Genomic DNA, 17498 nt, shown 5'->3' on the forward strand with positions numbered 1-17498 from the left:
AGCGGGGCGGAGCCGGGCAGAGGGGCGGGGCGAGACGGAACGCGCGCGCCGGGGAATGCGTTTCCGGTCGGAGGCCTTTGCAGAGCGCCCCGCGTCCCTAGGGGGCGGCGGCGGCGGTGGAGGCGGCTGAGGCAGCGGGGGGATCCGGAAGTCAACACCATGTCGAGTCTGCACAAGAGCAGGTAAGGGCCCATGGGGGCCGACCCAGCCACACCACTCTTGGCCAAGCTGCCTCCTTGCAGAGGGGGGCGCAGGCGCGGCCAGGAATCGGGGACCCCCCTCCCGGTAGAGGGTCTCGGGCGCCCACTTTCCAACCTCATTGCCTATGGGACTGAGAGGGCACGGAGCGGACGCACCTCTTTTGCTCCCTGGTGTCACCCCATCTCTCTCCCTCATCCTGGACCCCGGGTTTCCCTCTTCCCCTCGTGTCTTCCTCATCCAAGGCCTCTATGCCCCCCGTTCTTCAGCTCCCCATCCCCCCCCCGTTTTTTCTCCCCTGTTAATCCTCTGCCCCAGTACCCTCCCCTCCAAATGCTCCCCGTCCCCCTGGCACGTTTTTTACAAGGCATGCTGGAGAACCTGGATTCTCCAGTCTTCTCTCCCCCAGGCCAAATCCCGCAGCAAATTTTGCACACTCTTCAATTTTCCTCCAGGACTTGTTCTTTAAACCTTTTGTCCTTGCCTGCGGGCTAGCCCAGAGGTCTTCTAATGGTTATATTTTTGAGCCTGGAGAGCTGCGTGCAGATGACACAGGCCCGTTGTCTAGGGATCATGTTACTCCTGGTTCCTAGGGTTCCTTGAGTTCAGATAGTGGCCCTGTGGGCTGGGCCTGGCCAGCAGGAAGTGCCCAATAAATGCTTGCTCACTAAATATTAGAAATGTGTCTAATTTCATGATGTTCATTTGAGAACCTTTAGACAAGAATATCTCTCTGTTTCTGGGTTTGGAGGAAGAAGCGATCTGTAGTCTGTCATTCCCCAAGGATGCTTTTGGCCAGGACCTTGACAGCTTTGCTGCCTTTCTGTCCTGAAGGGACGGGAGGAGCAGGTTGAAGACTGGTGATAGGAGAGCTTTGGGCTTCAGGAGTGATCGCTAAGTCTGTCCCTGTGGGGTTTGGGTGTGCTTCACTTGCCTTCCCATCCCGCCTTCTAGGATTGCAGATTTCCACGATGTCCTGAAGGAGCCCACCATCGCCTTGGAAAAGCTTCGGGAACTCAGTTTTAGTGGTAAGCGGCGGCTCTCTGGGTTCAGGGTTTCCCTAGAGCAGCATTGTGGTTAGAATGGAGGGGAAGGTACCCAAGGCCACAACATCTGGTCAGTCCTGGGGTCAGGCCGCCCCCTGGGGACTTCTCCAGATCTTGTGACTCTGAACAACCCTGACGGCCCTGACCACCAAGGGCAGGCCTGTGGGCCTTAGGATGTTTCCTGGCGTTTAAGTGGTGCTTGCTGCTTGTGGAGAGTAACTGGAGAGGGCTGAACGCGGCAGGCTGGGAGGCTGGAGCGGGAGGAGACATGAGCCGGGAACCGCGCAGCGTCTTCCTCACTCCTCAGCACACTTCCTGTGTTGTAGAACTTGGTTAGCTGCAGAGCGGTTCCTGGTTCTGTCCCAGGCTTGGGGATCAAAGCTGACTCAGACGACAGTGAACTTTGGTTAAGGCCTTGAGACCCTGACTCTAGGAGCTGAACTTCAGCAATGTTTGACTTTGCCCTCCCCAGCATGGTGAACCTTCCAGCGCGGAGATTTTTTGCTTATCTTTTAAAATATCCTAGGTGTTCTGTGTGGTTCTTGTTACTGCTCGGCCCTTGTGACCTTGTCAGCAAGGCATTCTTGAGTTGCTCTTCTCCTGCCCGGGCAGATTCTGAGGTGGGGGCATTAGCTCCTGTTCATGGTATTAGGGGTCCTGGAGCAACGGCTGCTGTAGCGAGCTTCCTGACTATTGCAGGAGGACTTTGTTTTGTTCAGGAGTAATATTCAGACCCTGAAGGCCTTGAGGGGTCACGGGATGTGTACGGAGCTGAAGAATCCACCAGGCCTCGGGGGAGCCATTCTGCAGGAGTGGTTGAGTTTGGGCTGTAGAGTTAAGACAGACCTGTGTTTGAGTCCTTGATTGCTCTGTCATTGCAGACAACTATGTTAATCTTCCCTATTCACTAGGGTTTTAATGCGGATTAAGTGAAATAGTGTCCATCAGGCACAAAGCACTTACCACTGATAGCTTAATTTATGTTCCACAAATATTTGTGGTATGCCTTCTGTGTGCTGGGCCCCATGCTAGAGACGGGGACTGTAAGATGCAGTTCTTCTCTTTCTGGGGCTTACCCAGTGGTCGGGGTTACAGATGTTAAATAAATACACCAACTATGTTATACAATCCCGATTACGATGGACACTATGAAGGAGAAGCCACGGATCCGTCATCGTTTGTAACAAGAGATCTGACTTTGGGAAGAGATGATGGTGGGTAAACGCTGCTCTGAGGAAGAATGACCGAGAATGAGAAGGTGTTATCCTCAAGAGAACATTTCACACAGAGGGAGCTCTGGGCTGGGGGCAAGGGTCATGGGGAGAAATACACAGGATTAGCATCCAGTCCAGTCGTCTTTCTGACAGAAGATGATACTTGAAGAAGTACCTCTTGCCCACTCCATTCCCTGCCAGCTGGCTCTGAGGTGGAGGGCTGGGGGATCCGGGGGCTCTGGCCTGGGGCGTGACTCTTGCCTGCTGTGTCCACAGGCATCCCCTGTGAGGGCGGACTGCGGTGCCTCTGCTGGAAGGTGGGTGTGCCTGGCCTGGGGCGTCTGCTCTGCCGAGAGTCCCTGGGTTCCTGCATGGGCTGCCCCCACCCCGGCCCCTTCTTGTTCTGCGCCTTTCCTTGCTTGTTCGAGGAAACTCTTCTGGGAAGTTGTGGGTTTTCTGTTCTTCTTGGCATCCCCTCCAGGATCCCCTTGGGGATGGAACGCTTTGTTATGCCAGTGAAGCCCTCTCCTTCCTGGCCCGTACAGTGTAGCGGAAGTGATGCTTCATGGGACCAGAAAAAGGCCGTGCTCTGCCCGCGGCTCTTAGCTGAGGTGGGGGCCAAAGCCCAGTGTCCAGGTTTCCAGCCGCTTGGAGCACCAGGTTTTATTATTATTTGGAAGAGTCTGTGTGAAGAAAGCAGCAGAAAGGGCTGGCGTTTGGGGTAAAGGAGGAGGGAGGCAGTGGAGAGCAAAGGGGAGGCTATCCCCAGCCCACACCTCCACTCGTGGGTTTCAGCCCATTTGGTTTTCTCTGGGCTTTATTAGATGTTTTCCCGGAGGCCAGTCAGCCTCCATCTACCGTCCGGGGCTGAGCTGGAGAGTCGCCAGAGCTTTGTTCCTCTCCCTCTGTGCAGATTCTCTTGAACTACCTCCCCTTGGAAAGAGCCTCATGGACCTCCATCCTGGCCAAGCAGAGGTGAGACCGTGAGGAAGGGGGATGACGGGAGGGCCTTTGTATCAGACAACAGGTCTCGCCTCCTGTTGCTGCTTCTCTGGTCTGGGCTCCCTGGACAGGACCTTGGGGTCATCTGTCTGTCCTCTTCTCTTCCACAGGGAGCTATATTCTCAGTTCCTGAGGGAAATGATTATCCAGCCTGGCATTGCCAAGGCCAACATGGGTGTGTCCAGGGAGGATGTGACCTTTGAGGACCATGTGAGTATGGGTGGCAGGAGGGACTGAGGCTACAGAATAGGGAGGGGTACAGACTTTGGAGCTGGCAGGTTCCCCCCACCCCAGAGGACAGGTGTAGCCAATCTGGGTCCCCTGGGCCCGTCCAGTACCTCCTTTCTATGTCAGGCCACTTGGCCTGTGAAGGCTGTTGTCTCTCCCTTCTGCTTCCCAGGCCCTGGACCCAGTCAGAAATGTAAGTCATAGCTTGGGCTCCCGAGTGTGTGCATAGCACTGAGCTCGGTCCTCCATGTGGGCTCTGTCTCCTTTTCTCCTCACCTCTTTGTCCTGGGAAAGGTTTTAATTTTATAGTTGAAGAAAGTCAGAGCAGGGCAGGAGTGAGAATAGACTATCTTCCTGTGGTCTGGAGGAAGCCTCCTTCTCTCCTCAAATACCAAGCCCCTCCCCTCGTGCAGGAAGTGGGGATGGATGGACTGAGGCCCACGCTCCGAGGATTAGGATGGGCGATTCATTCATTCAGCAAGCATTCAGCGAGCGCCTGGTATAGGCAGCATTCGAGAGCGGCAGCCGCAGACAGGGCGCTCCCTGGCCAGCAGGGATGTCCTCAGAGCACACTGTAGGACCGCACTTGGAGTTTGAACGTGATGTGGGAGGCTCCCCGTGTAGCTCACAGGCTGTCTCAGAGCCTCAGAGGGGCCTCTGGTGGGATTGTTGGTTTGGGGCCTCTGCTCAGGCCCCCAGGCTGAAGTCTGCCCGCTGACATCCTAGTCTGATGTAGCACAGAGCAGCTGATTCTCTCCCCACAGCCACTCAACCCCAACCCTGACAGCCGGTGGAACACTTACTTCAAGGACAATGAGGTGCTGCTGCAGATCGACAAAGACGTCCGGTAAGTGGGGCCCTGGGGGTCAGGAGCTGGCCCGTAGGACTGTTGGGGAGTTTCCCAGTCCTGTACTTTCCGGCCTGTGCCCACAGGTGGGTGTTTGAGGAACTGGTGGGTCATCCAACAGGTGGGTCCAGGCCCAGAGGCCAGCAATATGGGCCTGTGAATGGGGCTGGCAAGCAGGGCGAGTGCCTGACGCTCCTTTCTCCCTGCCCCGGTGGCATTGGTGCCCCAGGAGTGTATGGGTTGATCTGACTGTTCGGGCAGCAGGCATTGCGGCCCTACTGCACAGCAGGCTCTGTGCCAAGCTCCGGGTTGAGCATGGCGTTGACAGACATGGTCCCTCTTAGGAGCTTAGAACCTGGTGGAGAGGATGGGAAGGCAGTCATTCAGCAAGACAGATCTTCTGAGTAATTAGCGTCTGTGGTAAATGCTCTGAGGGGAGAGTTCAGGGTGCTTAAAGTTTTTGGGGGAAGACTTGGCTGAGGTCTCGGGAGTGGGAGGCCTTGGGGGAAGATGGAGGGAAGCTTCGGTCGTGGCTGGGGGGAGCTGCCTGCGGGAAGGCCCTGGAAAGCCCGCGGAAGCACGTTCGAGGAGCAGTGTGAGTGCCAGCGTACTCAAAGCCACGCTAGAGGGAGGCAGGGGTTGGACCTTGGACTTGATCCCGAGGACATGGGGTGGTCGTGCAAAGGTTTTAAGCATAGGAGGGACAGGGTCAAATGTGTGTTTTTTTAAAAATTGTGAGCTATAGTGTGTATGTGGGTGTGCTTTTCCACTTGGCAGAGAAATGTGGAAACACTCCTGGGCTGTCCTGTGGAGTTGGCGGGTCTGGCAGCGGGCGGGATTTCCCACAGGGCTGCGTGAGGAGCTGGAACGGAGGTTGTCTGCAGTGGGGCTGAGTGGTTAGAGCTGGAGTTCTGGAATCTGTTTGCCTGGTTTCAGCTCTTCCTTCAGCGGGTGTGAGCTGTGTCTCCAGGCCCTCACCACCCTGGGGGCCGCGCCTCTGTCTGTGCTCATGTTGCCCAGGCCCATCTTCAGAAGGCCCCAGGTGGACACCCAGCCCAGCGCGGCTCAGCCAGGGTGCAAAAGGGGGCTCGTCTCCTGCGTTCTCAAGCTGGTGTTGGGGCAGCCTCTGTCCACAAGGTGCCTTAACAGCTGGGAGTCAAGAACCACGTCTTAAACCCAGTTCTAGAGAAACGGTTTCACGTCTCACGCTGGTAGTGACTGTAGCACATCCCTAGCGTTTCTGGAGGGCGTGTTTGCAATGTGCTTTGTGTAAGACGTCTGGAAAATGTGCCTCTGCTGCTGTACATTCACGAGAAAAACTTGCTGCCTTAAACTCACACGGCGCTGTATGTCCGTTATACCTCAGTCAGCCCAGAAACAACAATAACCAGCTCGATCACATTCTAGAAACTGTCTCCCACCTTGATTTTTCCTCTCCCCCTGTCTTGGACATCTTCCTATGTCAGCTGTATATGCTGTCCTGTTATACAATGTGCAATGTGGCCATTTCGAAACACGCTACACTTAATACCTTGTGCACATTCGATAATCTTTTAAAGATTTTACTTATTTGTCACAGGTGCGCGCACGCGTGCACAAGCAGGGGGAGCAGCAGGCCGAGGAAATGCAGGCTCCCCGATTAGCAAGGAACCGATGTGGGACTCAATCCCGGAATCCTGGAATCACGACCTGAGCTGAAGGCAGACACTTGACCGACTGAGCCACCCAGGCATCCCTAGATAAATGTTTTTGACGTGGAGAGATGTTTGTGGTTTAAGAGAAGAGTTGGATTATAAGATCCTAAGGACACCTAAAAAATTTGTATGTGTGTGTATCTATTTGCAAATAACACATAAGAATATGGGTATATTTTTGCGTGCGTGCGTGTGTGTGTGTGTATACACATGTATAATAAGTGTATTGCTCTTTAAAAACTAAACTTTTAAAAATAAAGTGTTATTTTTTATTTTTATTTTTTATTTATTTATTTTTTTTAAACGTTATTTTTTTAAAAACCCAGAAGATGCCTTTTGGGATACTGGCGCGCCCTGCAGTACAGTGCTGATGGAATGCCCCAGGCTTCCACCCTGAGTAACAGAACTCTGTCCTGTTCCCTCTTGACAGGAGGTTGTGCCCAGACATATCTTTCTTCCAGAGAGCCACCGAGTACCCCTGCCTCCTTATCCTCGATCCCCAGAATGAGTTCGAGACCCTTCGAAAGCGGGTGGAACAGACAACGCTGAAATCCCAGACAGTGGCCCGGAACCGGAGTGGAGTCACAAATGTGAGAGCCAACCTGGGGGCCCCAGGGACGTCCTAGGACAGCCTTTTCTTCCGTACTTCCCTTGGAGCCCTGGCCACTGGCCATTGGGCCTATGGCCATCTGCCCTGACAGTTACCCAGAGGGACTTTGGGTAACGTGGTCCTGCCAGGTCCGCCTCTGGGGTTCTTTCTGCAAGTCAGGTATCAAAAGCTGGGTGTAAGGGGTGCTGGGGGAGGGCCGTGCTGTGCGGTGAATTACTTGAAAAAGTAATTACACGTTGATGGGAAAGTGTGGTGGAGCAGTGATGGCGGTGGGGAGCTGATTGGGCCTGGGTGTCCAGGAAGACTTCCCTGAGGAAGTGACATTTAAGCTCAGCATCCAGGAACTGTGAGGAAAGCTCATTCCAGGTGGAGAGGAGGGCATACCTGGAGGCTTCAGGCAGGAGAGAGTGTGGCGCGTTCAGGGAATAGTGGGGTCCAGCTTGGCTAGAGGCAGGGCTGCTGGAGGCTGCTGGCAAGATCAGTGGGGGTGAGGGTGAGGCTGCCTGGGGCCTTTGTCCTGAGGGCTGGGGAGCCTTGCAGCATTTTAGGCAGGCCAGTGACATGATTCGGGTCCACCTTTGTAAAGGATTGGTGTGGGCCCTAGGGGGTATTGATCGGCGGTGGGGGGGTAACAGCGGAGGTCAGGAGGCAGCTATATTGTCCAGGCAAAGGTGGGTAAGGGCCAGGGTAGAATGGGGATGTGGAGCTGAGAGACTTAGGAGCTAGAATTTTTTTTTTTTTTAGAGATTTTATTTTTTTAAGTAATCTCTACACCCAACACGGGTGTTTCAGATTTACATCCCTGAGATCAAGAATCGCATACTCTGCTGACTGAGCCAGCCAGGCGCCCCAGGCGCTAGAACTGAGAGGACATGTGCTGGCGAAGTCATGCTGAGTGTTTGAGTCCCATTCTTCTAGCAGATTCCTGGAACTCTGAGAAGCTGCTTGTAACCAGATGAAGCACATTACCTTATTCCTTAATTTATACCTATGCTTTGGTACGTGGAACTCCCAACTTACTCCTCAGAATGTTTCATTGTCCTCCAATAGTGGAAAAACCCTTCTCTGTAAGCTCCCACAAGCTAGTGACAGATAATATTGCAGAAGCTTTTGTTCCCCCAAGTAGAATGAGTGGTCAAGTCTCTGTGTCTCTAGGAGAGCAGCCATTTTCTGCTACCAGGGTGACAAGGGCAGTTACAGCTGATCCCAGGGTCCGCCGTAACTAGGACAGAGTTGCGTGGGTCGGAGGGCACAGAATGCTTGGTTTTGTGGGCGACCCTCTTACTCACTGCTGATGTTCTGGCTCCAGGGAAGGTGGGGGCCTGACTTCATTCATTTCACTGTAGTGATTGGGGTGTGAGAGCCAAGCTCTTACCCACTTTAGGTTTCGATCTGGTCTTGGTGGCAGAGAACCTGACCAGAAGCTTCATCCCTGGACCTTGAGGCCTGTGGTTGGACAGTTGTGTTCAAGTTGAACACCCATCTGACCGCGGGTCAGTAATACCGGCTCACTTTCCTGGGCCTCCGTCTCGTCTTCTATAAACTGGGCCTAATCATTTCCATCCTCCTGGCTTTTGAATTGCCAAGAGGATGAAGTGAGGTCGTGGCTCTGCAGATTTTTGGAAGGCTGGAAAGCACTTCTCCGAGGTCTCGTTTTCAGGCTCTGGAGTCAGCCAATCTGGGTTCGAGTCCTAGTGCCACCATGTAATGTGAGCCTTTGATGGGTGACCTAACATTCCTTTTTTTTTTTTTTTTTTAAGATTTTATTTATTTGAGAGAAAGAGAGTGAGAGAGAAAGAGAGCATGAGCAGGGGGAGGGGCAGAGGGAGAAGCAGACTCCCCACTGAGCAGGGAGCCCATCTCAGGGCTCGATCCCAGGACCCTGAGATCATGACCAGAGCCGAAGTCAGACGCTTCACTGACTGAGTCACCCAGGCACCCCGAGTGACCTAACATTTCTGAGCCTCAGTTTCCTCATCCTGAAAATGATGTTGAGCCGATATTCTAGATTGTACAGAGGATTTAATGGCAGGATGCTTGTAGAGCACTGTCCGGCACTTAGAAAGCTCTCAGTAAATGCTAGTGATGTGTGTGTGAGCGCCCATGTACACGTGTGTATCATGGGAGAGGGACTTCGTCTTCAGGACCCCGTGCTTCCAGGATGGCTGCATAAACCGTCCCTGCGTGCGTCGGCCTGTAGCTCTCTCACACAGGGAACCCCAGGCACCTGAATGCAGAGCCCCCCCGAGGCTTCTGCTGGCGCCCCGTTGGAGACCTCTGCTCTGCTGCAAGAAGATCCCCTTCTAGCAGGGATCCTCTTCTATTTATCTCCTAGCTTTTTCTTTTCTTTAAGATTTATTTGAGAGAGAGAGAGAGAGAGTACACGTGCACGCAGGGGAGATACAGAGGAAGAGAATCTCAAGCAGGCTCCCTGCTTAGTGCAGAGCCTGATGCGGGGCTGCATCCCACAACCCTGACATCATGACCTGAGCTGAAGCCAGCAGTTGGATGCTTAACCAATCGAGCCACCAGGCTCCCCTACTTAAAGGTTTTTTAAAAAAGTAAAGTATGGGCACCTGGGTAGGTCAGTCGGCTAAGTGTCTGCCTTCGGCTCAGGCCATGATCTCAGGGTCCTGGGATTGAGCCCTGCACCGGCCTCTCAGCTCAGCGGCGAGTCAGCTTCTCCCTCTGCCTCTATGATTCCTTTCCCTCTGTGATTGCTTTCATTCTCTCTCAAATATATAAATAAAGTCTTTAAAAAATGAAAATATGGGGCGCGTGGGTGACTCATTCGGTTAAATGTCTGCCTTCGGCTCAGGTCATGATACCAGGGTCCTTGGGATCGAGTCCCACATCGGGCTCCTTGCTCAGCAGGCATCCTGCTTCTCCCTCTGCCCGCTGCTCCCCCTGCTTGTGTGCTCTCTCTGCCTCTCTGTCTCTCTGACAAATAAGTAAATAAAACCTAAAAATGAATTAAATAAATAAGAGAAGTATAACTTACATGCAGTAAAATGCAGAGATCTTAGGTGTACAACTGGATGAACTTTTTCTTACATATATATCTTGTAACTGGCACGTCAGTCAAGACAGTAAACATTTCCATCATCTAGAATGTTCCTTAATGTCCATTCCCAGTCAGTACGCCCTCACCTCAGAGGTAAGTGTTGTTGTAGTTTTTATCACCATAAATTAGACTTTAGTCCAGCTGTCTTGTGGAATATCCCACATTCTGGACTTGTCTGCCCATTTCTCCTTATGGTATTGGACACGTTCTGCTTTGCTGTGTATTCCCCATAAGCTGGAAGTTGAGTCTAGGCTGGAAGGGTAAACATTTCTGGTGAGAACACATTATCTGTGATGCCACCCGCCTTACCGGCTCTGTCCTCCCGCAGATGAGCTCCCCACAGAAGAACTCTGCGCCGTCCTCCCTGAATGAGTATGAGGTGCTGCCCAACGGCTGCGAGGCCCATTGGGAGGTGGTGGAGCGTATCCTGTTCATCTATGCCAAGCTCAACCCTGGCATCGCTTACGTGCAGGGCATGAATGAGATCGTGGGGCCCCTCTACTATACCTTTGCCACTGACCCCAACAGCGAGTGGAAAGGTAAAAGGGCTCTTGGCTGCCCACATCCCTCCTGTGGCTCCCTAGAAAAATGGACCAAGGGAAGCTGGGCTGATGGACCTTATTGGGCTCTGCAACTCACTTCCCTTCTCTGGGCCTCCATCTCCCCTCCATCAGATGTGAGGAGTTGACCTGGATGGTTCCTAAGATCATTTGCAGCTCAGGCTTTCTAGAATGTTGGAAGCTTACTGATCTCTCAGCATTTATACCTGAAATTCTGGGGGCGCCTGGGTGGTGCAGTCGGTTAAGCATCTGCCTTTGGCTCGGGTCATGATCCTGGGATCCATGGTCCTGGGATCAAGTCCCGCATCGGGCTTCTTGCTCAGTGAAGAGCCTACTTCTCCCTCTGCCTGCCACTCCCCTGGCTTATGCTTGCTCGCTCTCTGACAAATAAATAAATAAAATCTTAAAAAAAAAATAACTGAAATTGTGGTAGAGGAGATGAGATGTATATACAGGAAGCTGAATGATTGACAAGGAATTAAATGAATAACGATTGGAAGAATGTCATCAGAAGAGCATGTGATAGTTGCTGAGCGAAAAAGTGCAGTGTTGCCAGAAGACGTGAGAAGACATGATGTCCTTAGCGTAGGGGAGGAGCATGGTGAAGGATAGAGAAGGGCCCGAGCCTGACCAGGAGGGTGGGTGGCCCGTCACACACGGGAGAGATGGGGTGGGACTTGGGAGAGTGTCAGTTCCCTTGCAGCTGCCCTCCCCCCGTCCCTGTTGCCCAGAGCACGCCGAGGCAGACACCTTTTTCTGCTTCACCAACCTCATGGCTGAGATCCGGGACAACTTCATCAAGAGCCTGGACGACTCACAATGTGGCATCACCTACAAGATGGAAAAGGTGTACTGCACCTTGAAGGCCAAGGACATGGAACTCTACCTGAAACTGGTGAGGGGCGCCAGGACCCCTGGGCCACGGCGGGCAGACGGGCAGGGGCACAGATAGCGGGTCTGCTGAGCACGCAGGCCCGGGGAAAGGTCTGCCTGGAGTCTGGGGATGGACAGTGACCGCTGCCGCTGGGGAGCACTGCCCAAGCGCTGTGGCATGACCGGAAGACCGAGGCAGCAGCTGATGTGGGAGCCTAGCAGGCTGCGCCTGAAGAGGAAGTTGGTAGGGTGCCTGTCGTGTGCCAGCCATGGCGCGGGCCATTTACTGTATCTGAATGACTAGCCCAGTGGTGGTCCTCAGGTAAAAAAGGACGAATGTCATTTTTAAAAATTAAAAATCCTCTAAAAAGTTATGGGAGTGGCGTTCCCTGTTTATTTCAGAAAACAGTTTTGTGAAGAGAAACTATGTATAAACAAAAATCATTTGAACAAAAAAATACATATAAACAGGTCTTTTTAAACAGATACAGGTATGTTTTTGCTGTTTTGTAACAATTTTTCAGTTACTATTCACTGGGCCTGACCGGAGGGCTCATCTCTCGGGGAATGACGGCCCCATAAGGCTGTAGTGTGGAGTCAATAAGTGAAATGATGTATTTCACATGCTAAGCACAAGGCCAGGGTTATTAGTAAGTGACTGATAATGTGTCTGTCTGGCCCTAAATCCAAGGTTATAATCCACACCGTATTTTGAAAGAATTAAAGCCATCGTTGGTAAATCTGGAGAGCTTATATAAAAGGTTGGATTTCTGGCTTCTGTTGAAATATTAGAAGCACTGGCCGGTAGCAAGCCGTGGCTGCCCCTCGGCCGGCCGGGGCTCTCCAGGCGCCCCAGTGCCGTTGCCCACTCCGTATGCCTGGCACGGACACGTGTGGCCGGTGTGATGGGCTGCGTGGCACTGCATGGCAGCTGAGCACCCCACCCCACGCCTCTGTCTCCCCAGCAAGAGCAGAACATCAAGCCCCAGTTCTTCGCCTTCCGCTGGCTGACACTGCTGCTGTCCCAGGAGTTCTTGCTGCCCGACGTCATCCGGATCTGGGATTCCCTCTTCGCTGACGACAACCGCTTCGACTTCCTCCTCCTGGTCTGCTGCGCCATGCTCATGTGAGTGTGACAGCCAGCAGAGGGGCATGCAGGGGCTGCCCTCATGGGGAGTGAGGAGGGAGTGGGAAGGGGCCCGCTGGGCCTGCCCTCTGCGGCCCAGTGTTCCAGCACCTTCGCTGCTTGTTTTCCTCAGACTGATCCGGGAGCAGTTGCTGGAAGGGGACTTCACCGTGAACATGCGGCTCCTGCAGGTATGGGGTTTGGAGCGGCGAGCTCCGTCTTTAGCCGGGAGGCACGTACTTACCAAGCAGCCACCCACGCTGGCTGCTGGGACAGGCTGGGTCAGGAACGAGGCAGAAGCGTCCAGACTCCGGAGGCCGATCTGGTTTGCATCTGGGTTTGCATCCCACTTCTGCCCCTTGCGTGTGGTGTGGCCCTGAGCGAATGACTAGACATCTCTGGACCACGCGCTCTACAGAAGTTCATCGTAGCTGGGACACCGCGGCGCCTGGGCCATCGTAGTGCTTGGGGGTGCAAGTGCTCGGGCCTGGGGGGGGGAGAGGGGGCTATAGTGGTTAAGAACGTGGGTGCAGAAGCAGACAGCTCAGGGTCCACGTCTTTGTGCCGCTGTGCTAGTCACGTGACCTGAGCCAAGTGACCACCTCTCCAGGCCTTGCTTTCTTCAACGCCTGGCCTGGGGTGGGTTTGCAGTAATCGGATTGATCAGGCCTAGTCACAGTCGCTTTCTCCTCAGACTGATGAGGCGACCCACTGAACTAGTGTGTGAGCAATGTCTGGCCCACTCTTAGGCTCGTTATGAACGGCACTCGGGTTTGAGGGTCGGGGAGAGACTGGGGGGGTCCTGGTTCCTGAGAAGAGGCTGTGATACTGGTTAGTGCTAGTTGGGTTGGGTCAACTCGGGCAGCAGTGGGTGTAGTGTTCGCTCCATGCAGGGGTTTGGGCAGAATGCCCAATGTTGTCTGGTAGCCTGTGGTCTCTGTCCCTGAAGCCCAGGGCCCAGCATGGTGACGGGGCCCAGTGGGAAGGGCGTGGGTGTGGCAGAGGTGGTGAAGGATGAGCTGACTTCAGAGGCATATCGTTGACCTTTCCCATTCCTAGGATTACCCCATCACAGATGTCTGCCAGATCCTTCAGAAGGCCAAGGAACTCCAAGACTCAAAGTAGCCTGCTGGCAAGAGGCCCAGGTTTGGGAGAGAAGACACCGACCCCTGTGCCCTGGCTTCTGGGACTCGCAGGAGCCTCTGGGATCCCAGCCAGCCCGAGGGGAAGCTGCAGGACTGGCCCACTCCAGGCCTCCTCATCTGGCTCCCTCACCCTAGGCCGCTCCCCGCTGGGGGCACACTGTGCCATGCTCCTTTCTAACCACCCAGCCCTGGCTCCCTCCCTGCTCTTTGACCCGGGGACCTTTTGCCCAGGCTGCCGAGCAAGGCTGGAGCTCATGAGGTGGTTTCCTGGGGCTGGGGCACACTGGGGGCACTGGGAGCTGGCAAGGGTCCGTCCCTGCCTCTGCTCTGCTCCTCCCTTCCTCCTCTCCTGCTCGGCTCTTCTGGGCTCTGGTTGCAGGAGGTGCTTGGCAAATGAGCCAGAAACCACTTCTTCTGGGGCTTGGTGCTTAGGCTTCTCCATGGGGAAGGTGACACTGTGAAGGAGCTAAGAAGCTGCCAGGCCCAGGTCACACCCTCTGGCCCTCTCCCACTGAGCGTGTGTTTCTGTTTGTAGTCATGGATGGGTGTGTCTGTGTCCCTTCCTCCCCCAGGTGTCTGCTGCTCCTGTGTGTGTGTCTGTCAGTGTGTGTGTGAGGGGGGTAGGGGTATCTTTGGTCCCTTGAGGTTTTTCTTATCTATCTCCCTCCCTTCACAGAGTGTGTGTGACTCTCTCGCTCTGTCTGCCCCTCTCTCCATTCTCCCTCTGCCCTTCTTTCTTGGGGTGCCTTATCCCCAGCCTCTCCTCCCCCATTCCATGAACCCCAGAGACAGAATGAGGAGTCTGGCTTAGCAAAGTCCTTGGGGGTCAACTTTGGCCTGTTCCTGTCCCCAGCCCTAGGCCCCCGGGTCCCACAGACTGGGAGGGAGTCCCCAGTGCCTCACTTAGAGGGCCCCAAATCTGCTCCCGACAGAAATCTTGGAAACCAAAAGCTGCTGAGAAATGATGGCCCACAAGGCTTTGGGCCCCTTACCATCCTTTCTGCCCAGGGTTGGAGGAAGGAGAAGAGGGAGAACTGGGTCTTCCAGAGATTCCCCCCAAAGGCCTTTGTTTCCTGAAGGAAAGGGACACGAAAGTGGGACTCTGCCAGGGGTTGGGATCCAAGTGCTTCAGAAGAGTAGTCATTCCCATGGCTTCCAAATCCTGGCCCAGAGCGGTGAGTCCCATAAAAAGGCAGGCGGGACCAATGGGAGCCTCCCTGGACCTGGGGTAGCTGAGCTTAACAGCCCTGGATCCTGTCGGTGCCAGGAAAGGCGTGTCTCCTGCAAGCAGGGGGAAGGAGCTGCTGGCCCTTCCCTGGTCACCTGCTTGGACTGTTCCCAGGATTTGGGGCAGGGGCACTCCAAGCGGGAGCTTTCTTCTCTTGCCTTGGGGCTGTGGGAGGAGTGGGCTTGCTTTGACCAAGCCCCTCCTCCTCTTGTGAGGAGGCAGGTGGTTTGGGTCTGGAAGGCTGGGCAACGTGGCAGGGGTCCTCAGCCTCTCCTCAGACTGGCCATTGATGGCCCTCTTGTCCCTAAAGCCTTCCCGAGCTGGCAGGCAGGACTTTGTGCTGCCCGCCCAGGCTTGGCTGTGGGCCAGGAAGAAGCTGTCCCCAAGTGGCTCCTATACCAGGCTGTACCTTGGATGCTGCTGGGATGTTATGCACATGCCTTTTTGCCTCTTCCTCTCCCAACACACAGTATTTGGGAGATTTTTTACTATTTATTCAGACTCCTGGTTATTTATTGCAGACTGGCTAGTGCTTGATTTGGAGGTGAAGGGTGGGGCCAGGAGGGTAAAAAGCAGTTGAAGACAGTCTTCCAGACCTTCCAAGGTCAGAGTCCACATCCTCTCCCCCTGCCTCTGGGACCTTCCTGATTTTCCAGCAGGTCCTGGCTGGGAGGGCTGTGAGCTCTGTACTGGAACTGAGGGTTAGGGCTACGGGAGGGCTGGTGTCGAGAGGGCTGGTCTTGTCTCCGGACTGCTAGACCCCAGATGGTGCAGAGTTACTTCCCCCCAGCCTAGCTCAGCCTCTTCCCAGAACTTGTCAGCTGGTGGTTCAGTCCCAACTTTGACCCCTTCACAGCTTGAGGCTTGGGCCCCAGCCTGGGGCCCAGCAGACTCTGCCCAGGACACCCGATGCATTTCCTCTTGCCTGTCCCCTGCCTTCCCTCCTGGGGCCATACTACTTGAATCACTGCATCTGATTCGCCTCAGTGACAGGTTTAGGTCCAGTGCTCTCTCCTTGACCTTGGGATGAGGGTCAAGAGCAGGGACCCTGTCCAGATGAGGCTGTGCTCCCCAGTGGGATACTGCCTGGAGACAGGACAGGCCCTTGGTGACTCCCCCTCCCCAGACTCTCCAGGAAGGTGCCCTGAGAGCCAGAGTGCCTGAGGCTTCCCCACTGGGAAGTTTCCCCCAGGACTTTGGACGCTTATAGATTGGGCGAAATGAACTCAGCAGGTCTCACTTGGGGTTCAGAATGTGAGTCTGCTTTTGTTCTTTTCATCAGTTTTATTTCCTTGAATCAATGCTGTTGATGACAAGTTGTCTTTAATAAATCATGTGTTCTTTGCAATGGGCATTGGTGCTGTGATGGCCTGAAACGAAGAAAAGTCTGAGCAGGGGTGGTCAGGAGACTGTGAGAGTGGGCAAAGAAAAAGGCTGGGAAATTCTTGTTGGAAGAGCCCATTCAAGTCTTCTCATTTGACCACTGCAATTTGCAGCTGGAGGCCAAAGGCCAGTGGGCTAGGGAAGGAGGCACTACACACTTGACTATGAGCAAGTTATTTTTGAGGTTGACCAAGCTTTGAGAATTCAAGTAAATAAAATCCATACTACCCACAATCTAGAGAAAATCACCGAGAACGTGTTAGTCTTTGCTACATCGTTGTCATTTTTTTGTGTACTGTCTCCCCCCTCAGGTTAGGTGGTAAGCAAGTTGCTGTATGATGTTAGAATATATTTACGGGCTATATAGTATTCTCATATGCTGAAAATGTCTGAATCCAGCCCCATCTTGGGATATTTTGCTTATTTCAGCCTCCGTTATGAGTAATACTGTGGGGAAGCTTTCCTGTTTAAAATCCTTGCATTCCCGGTTCATTTCCCCAGCTCAGTCCTCTAACTAGGTTGAAAGGTATGAAACTTTTTAAGGTTGTTACACATACCGCCAAACTGCCTTCAAGAATCGTGCCCGTTTCTGTCCCAGTCAGCTGCCTGCATCCCTGTCCTCTTGTCCGGTGTTAAAATATTTACCGACGTCTTAGAACTTTTGACTTACGGTGTAGTGGTTAGGGGGGTAAATTTTGGTGTCAGGCAGACCTGGGGTCTTGTTCTTGTTTTCTTGTTCTGCCAACTAGGAACTTCCTCTCGGAGCTCTTTTGAAGGTTAAGGCAGGTAGTACTGGAAGCACTTGAGGTCAGTGCCTGACAAGTCCTCGCCTCATTAGTCGAGCCCCTACAGCCCGCGCGGAGGGTCCCCGTCAGTCCACTGAGGGGGCGGGGCGGAGCCGGGCGGTGGCAGCCAGTCACGAACCAGGAGGGAGTGACCCGGCGCCCCCCCCCACGCCTCCTGCGCGTCTTAAAAGGGCAAAGAAAGGGCGCCGGGACGTCTGCTCCGCGCCAGTCCCGACCCACTGTTAGGGTCCCTAGTTCTTCGAAGCGCCCGTGAGTGGAAACGACGAGGGTCTCACCCTTTCGCGCCCCTCCCCGGTCCCCTCCCCAGCGGTGGGCCCCGCAGGCCGGTGCGGCCCCTTTAAGAGCCTCGCGGGTCGGCCGCCGGAGGTCGCGGCGTTCCCCGCGCGCAGCGGGCCGCACTCCACCTGCGCTCGGGCTGTGCTCCCCGCCATGCAGGCGCTGCGGGCCGGCCTGACCCTGGCGCTGGGCGCGGGG

General features: G+C 54.3%; 1 protein-coding gene across 2 annotated transcripts; it reads left to right on the top strand.

Annotated features, from left to right (window-relative positions):
- The first annotated feature begins 33 nt into the window (after positions 1–33).
- Positions 34–16187, top strand: TBC1D13 (TBC1 domain family member 13). Of its 2 annotated transcripts, XM_034664637.1 has the most exons (12): positions 34–182; positions 1153–1226; positions 2735–2775; positions 3372–3433; positions 3571–3670; positions 4453–4535; positions 6660–6819; positions 10232–10442; positions 11195–11358; positions 12302–12462; positions 12596–12653; positions 13522–16187. In XM_034664637.1, the coding sequence occupies exons 1-12, from the start codon at positions 160–162 to the stop codon at positions 13585–13587; spliced, it is 1203 nt and encodes a 400-aa protein (XP_034520528.1). In that variant the 5' UTR covers positions 34–159; the 3' UTR covers positions 13588–16187. The 2 variants fall into 2 exon arrangements, with proteins under 2 accessions (XP_034520528.1, XP_034520529.1); XM_034664638.1 differs by lacking the exon at positions 2735–2775 and having other exon boundaries at positions 116–182.
- The last annotated feature ends 1311 nt before the right edge of the window (positions 16188–17498 follow it).

Source organism: Ailuropoda melanoleuca, chromosome 7 (genome assembly GCF_002007445.2).
Source record: "Ailuropoda melanoleuca isolate Jingjing chromosome 7, ASM200744v2, whole genome shotgun sequence".
Lineage (NCBI taxonomy): Eukaryota > Metazoa > Chordata > Mammalia > Carnivora > Ursidae > Ailuropoda > Ailuropoda melanoleuca.